The following is a 5,001-nucleotide window of genomic DNA, read 5'->3' as shown; positions in this document are numbered from 1 at the left end:
ATACCTTTTAGAACCTAAAAGGATTTTTACACACTACTCAAGCTATGTTATCAAAAATAGCCTTGAGTTACAAAGTGATGATTTTAAGAGTATTAGAATCTTAGTATTGCTCAACTCTTGTAATAGATTCTGTAAATAGAACTCAGTTTTGATTGATTCTAACATAACACAAAGATTAAAAATAGCAAGCTTTAAGAATGATATTGAGATGCTTGAGTATGATTGAAATGATTGATCTTTACTTGGTACTTTGAGTTGTGTTTTGTTCTTCAACTTGCAGCTGCATTTATAGACTCCAAGAAGGCTTAGGACAACTCATGTGGCCGTTGGAAAGGGACCAGCTGTCATGAAAGAGCCGTTGAATAAAATCTGTCATAAATTAAGATTGATCAGCTGCATCAAAAGATCGATCCAGGATTGATCTTTTGGTTTGTGATGAACTAGCATTTTACTCTACGATTTGTGTTAGTATGTCAGCCTTGAATACATGTTTTTCAGTTATGTGTGCAGGCTTTAGGATAGTTCAAATCAGTAGTGTACTTTACTACTTGTAGTCTTGTACTTGCATTTGCTTTATAAGAAGAATGATCTTTGTGATAAGCCTTTAATGAAGCATGTCTTTGATTCTTCAAATTCTAGAACAAATGTGACTTGGATTAATCTTTTGCTGATTCTATATGAGAATATAAGATGAATATTGTTTCCAGGATTGATCTTTTTCAAGGAAACTGATTATCCTTGCGACGGTCGTTCTTTGTTTCTTAGCAGAAGATAAAGATCAATCTTTTTCTTTAAAAGATCAATCTTCGTTCTTTCAGACTGTTTAAAGATCAATCTTCAGAACTGTTTTCTTTGATCTGATTTGTGATTTTTGATACCTATCTTGTTTAACACACTCAAATGCACATGTTAAATACCAAAACACTTAGAGTCATAATTAGAATTCTTAATTAACTTTTTGTTTGTTTTCATCAAAACATTAAATTGAGATTTTGTCTCAACATGTGTGACTTTAGTTGCATCCACTGAAGCACCAACCTTAGATACCCTACAGTCTTTAGCAAGGTTTTCTGGTTTATGACAATTGTAGCATACATTACTCTTTTAGGTACACTTATCAGCAAGATGTCCATGGTCCCCACAAAGATAGCAATAAGGTTTAGTTCCCATTGCCTTTCCTTTATCTCTCGAGTCTGGAATTGTAGGACGATATTCTCCCTTAGCTTCCTGAGAACGATGATATGGCTCTTTCTCGGGTTGACCATGACTGCGATTTTGATTGTTAGAACGAACTGGTCCAATAGAGTTACTACTATTTCCATGGTTCATTATGCGGTTTTTCATAGCCTCAATCTCCCTACACTTTACCACTAGTGGTTGGAATCGTTTGATTCCCAAGGGCAGTACAAAATCTTTAATTTCATATTTTAGCCCATCTTGGAAGCGGTGACACATAAAGTCTTCATCAACGGTCTGACGAAAAAATTTGAAATACCGTGACAACGATTCAAACTTCGCCGCATATTCTCCTACAGTCATACCACCTTGACAGATTTTCAAGAAATCATCACCCAACTTTGCTCTAGCACTAACTAGAAAATATTTATCTAGAAATTTCATCTGAAAAGATTCACAATTAATGTCTTCTTGTGCAACTTCAATCATCAACTTGGTGCTCCTCCCCCAACAACATCCCCAAGTAATAGGTAAGTGGCGTAACTCACCTTTACCCTGAGTGGGCATCGAATCACTTCAAAGATATTGTCTACTGCCTGTAACCACTTGTCGGCTTTTTCGGGGTCAATATCTTCATGCTTACGAAAATATGCCAAACCTCTAGATTCAGCGGCTCTTTCTTCCCTTTCATCTCTTCGCAGTTCACGTTCATTTTGGGCGGCAATAACAGCAGCCATATGTGCCATAGCTTGAGCCATTTGAGCCATCCATGATTCATTGATCCCATTAGTGGAACCACTAGCACCGGAAATGCGTCTTAGAGGCATTGTTTCCTGCTACACATAATCTATATAGTGCTAGACATCAATCTCAAATGAAGAAAGATATTGTCCTTACTCAACGCGAGTAAAGGGAAACCCTAACTACCACACTCATACTAGAAGATAAGACAAAGTTATAAAGAGACACACTACGAACTACCATATAACCCGAAACGGGTCAGCTTAAGACATTCAACTCACAGTCCGAATCAGATCGATATGCTCTGATAAGACAATATAACATCCCACTTTTTGGGACATCATCACTAGAGTTTAATAGAAATAAAGTCCCTAAAGCTGACCACCACTACCCATCTTAGAAATTAAAGGAAATACTTCGTCTATTCATCCGAAAACCCCTCCGGTAGCGAAGGCAAATTGGGGATGTCACCTACCAAATGTAAGGGTCATCTCCAAATAACAAACACAGAGCAAATATACATGCATATATAGTTGTTATAGTAAAATATAAATATTCATATACTTCATTTAAATGTTAAAAATCACAAAGCACCAAGATACAGATCAACCAAAATGCATGAATCCAATTTATTAGACTATATGTCAATGCATGATTCCGGAATATCACCACCCTATAGAGCAAAAAGTCCCGCCATTGGACAATATCCCATCGTTGGACTTGTCCCACCGTTGGACAAATGCTCTTCAGAATTTCGTGTTCAGTACTCCACCGGTGAGTACTCTTCTGAATCATGTTGCCTTTACAATGAATTGTCGTCACGTACTCGTGACTAAGTTCAGACCACCCATGCATGCATGAATGTCATCGCCTTAGTTGGTAATAAAATAGATCACTCAACGAAAGCGTCCAAGACCATTCAACGTTGTCCTAAACCAACCTAGCTTAGACACAAAGTCATCACCTCGAATAATCATCCGATACCAATCAACATACGCAAACCATTTAACCTCATAATATCATTCTTAAACATGTAATTCATATAACACACATTTTGAAGATAACGTACAAACAAAACCAATACATAACATCATACTATATTTATATCACATTTAATTCAAGTAGGAAAGCGAATGGAGTGATGCCCTTACTGTTACCAAATTTGTTTCTAGAATTATGCTTCAAAAACTCTTGTCTCACTCGTTTCACACCTTCAATTAAGTAATAATTATCTTAATATTTAATTATTATATCAACATCCACACAATTGTCTAATAAAAATGATAACTTTAAGTTTCTAAAGGGATAACTATAACAACAACTTTCAACACATTCATTATTTTTAGAAAAAAAAAAACAACTATTCTTAACATCAATAAGGTTTCTAAAAATTTCTTCAAAAATTAACTTATCACAACAAAGCAATAAAGCCTACAAATGAAAAACAAGAAGAAGAAAACACCAAAAACTTGATGTTGTGCGAGCACAGTTTCTCCCTCTTTGAACGTCATTTCGCCAATCTGACCGTTGAAAACGAAGATCTGAACATGGCGAACCTGTTGTCCAAACATCAGCCCGATCAAACAGTTAACGAATGCGAAACCGATGTTTTTCTGAGACTTATTTAACAAAATCGGGAATAAGGTTACTCCTCTCGTTTCTCTTTTGGTGGTTGCCTTTTCTATCAAAATAGTCTTTCTCTTTTTCTTTTTCTTTTTTTTTTGTTTATTTTATTTACCTAATTGTAATTTATACTCCCTCAGTAGCTAGTAACTAGTAACTGACATATGGGCCACACCTATTTAACATGATTCCTTACCCTTTTTATTATTTTTATTGTTACTCTTTTAACAACCAAACAAAACAAAACATGACACTACTATTATTATTAATTTATTAGTATTATTTCAATTAATTTATACGGAGGCATTATTTAGTTAATTTCTTTATTTACTTTATTTTTAACCAAAATTAGCGACGTATATAGTCAAATTAAATAACAACATATGCACTCCAGAAATAATAATTAAAATTAATATAAAATATAGTAATTACCTAATAAAATTAAATGAGAAAAAATGCTTCTCATTAACTATTAATAATGGAAAAATGCAGATCTTACATTCTATCCACCTAAAATAGTTCGTCCTCGAAACTGGCATCAGAGAAAAGCTTCGGGTACTGCTCCCCTTGAAAGGATTCTTTCCGACAAGAGACCCCTCGACCATTCATACGGTAAACTCCCCCTTGAGCTGTTGGGCGTGTGATTTTAGTTGCATCCACTAAAGCACCAACCTTAGATACCCTACAATCTTTAGCAAGGAGTCCTCGTTTATGACAATTGTAGCATAGATTACTCTTTTCGTTACACTTATCAGCAAGATGTCTAGGGTCCCCACAACGATATCAATAAGGTTTAGTTCCCATTGCCTTTCCTTTATCTATCGAGTCTAGAATCGTAGGACAATATTCTCCCTTAGCTTCCTGAGAAAGATGGTATGGCTCTTTCTCGGGTTGACCATGACTGCAATTATGATTGTTAGAACGAACTGGTCCAATAGAGTTACTACTATTTCCACGTTTCAATCTGCGGTTTTTCATAGCCTCAATCTCTTTACACTTTTCCACTAGTGGTTGGAATTGTTTGATTCTCAAGGCAAGTACAAAATCTTGAATTTCATATTTTAGCCCATCTTGGAAGCGGTGACACATAAAGTCTTCATCAACGGTCTGACGGAAAAATCTGAAATACCGTGACCACGATTCGAACTTCGCCGCATATTCTCCTACAGTCATACCACATTGACGGATTTCCAAGAAATCCTCACCCAACTGGAAAATATTTATCTAGAAATTTCATCTAAAAAGATTCCCAATTAATATCTTCTTGAGCAGCTTCAATCTTTAACTTGGTGCTCCTCCACCAATACTCAGCATCCCCAAGTAACAGATTAGTGGCGTAACTCACCTTTACCTCGGGTGGGCATCGAATCACTTCAAGATATTTTCTACTTCCTGTAACCACTTGTCGGCTTTTTCGGGGTCAACATCTCCATGGAACTTGGGAGGGTCATGCCTAGAAAA

At 35.9% G+C, this 5,001-nt stretch overlaps 1 protein-coding gene across 1 annotated transcript; it reads right to left on the bottom strand.

Moving 5' to 3' along the window:
- Window positions 1-1,104: 1,104 nt before the first annotated feature.
- Window positions 1,105-2,003, bottom strand: LOC101510227 (uncharacterized). The gene is made up of 2 exons (XM_004513798.1): window positions 1,725-2,003; window positions 1,105-1,620 (listed from the first exon to the last, which is right to left on the bottom strand). The coding sequence occupies exons 1-2, from the start codon at window positions 2,001-2,003 to the stop codon at window positions 1,105-1,107; spliced, it is 795 nt and encodes a 264-aa protein (XP_004513855.1).
- Between the last annotated feature and the right edge of the window lie 2,998 nt (window positions 2,004-5,001).

Source organism: Cicer arietinum, chromosome 8 (assembly GCF_000331145.2).
Source record: "Cicer arietinum cultivar CDC Frontier isolate Library 1 chromosome 8, Cicar.CDCFrontier_v2.0, whole genome shotgun sequence".
NCBI lineage: Eukaryota > Viridiplantae > Streptophyta > Magnoliopsida > Fabales > Fabaceae > Cicer > Cicer arietinum.
Note: the sequence above shows the minus strand (reverse complement) of the source record. Positions and strands in the feature narration are given on the sequence as shown.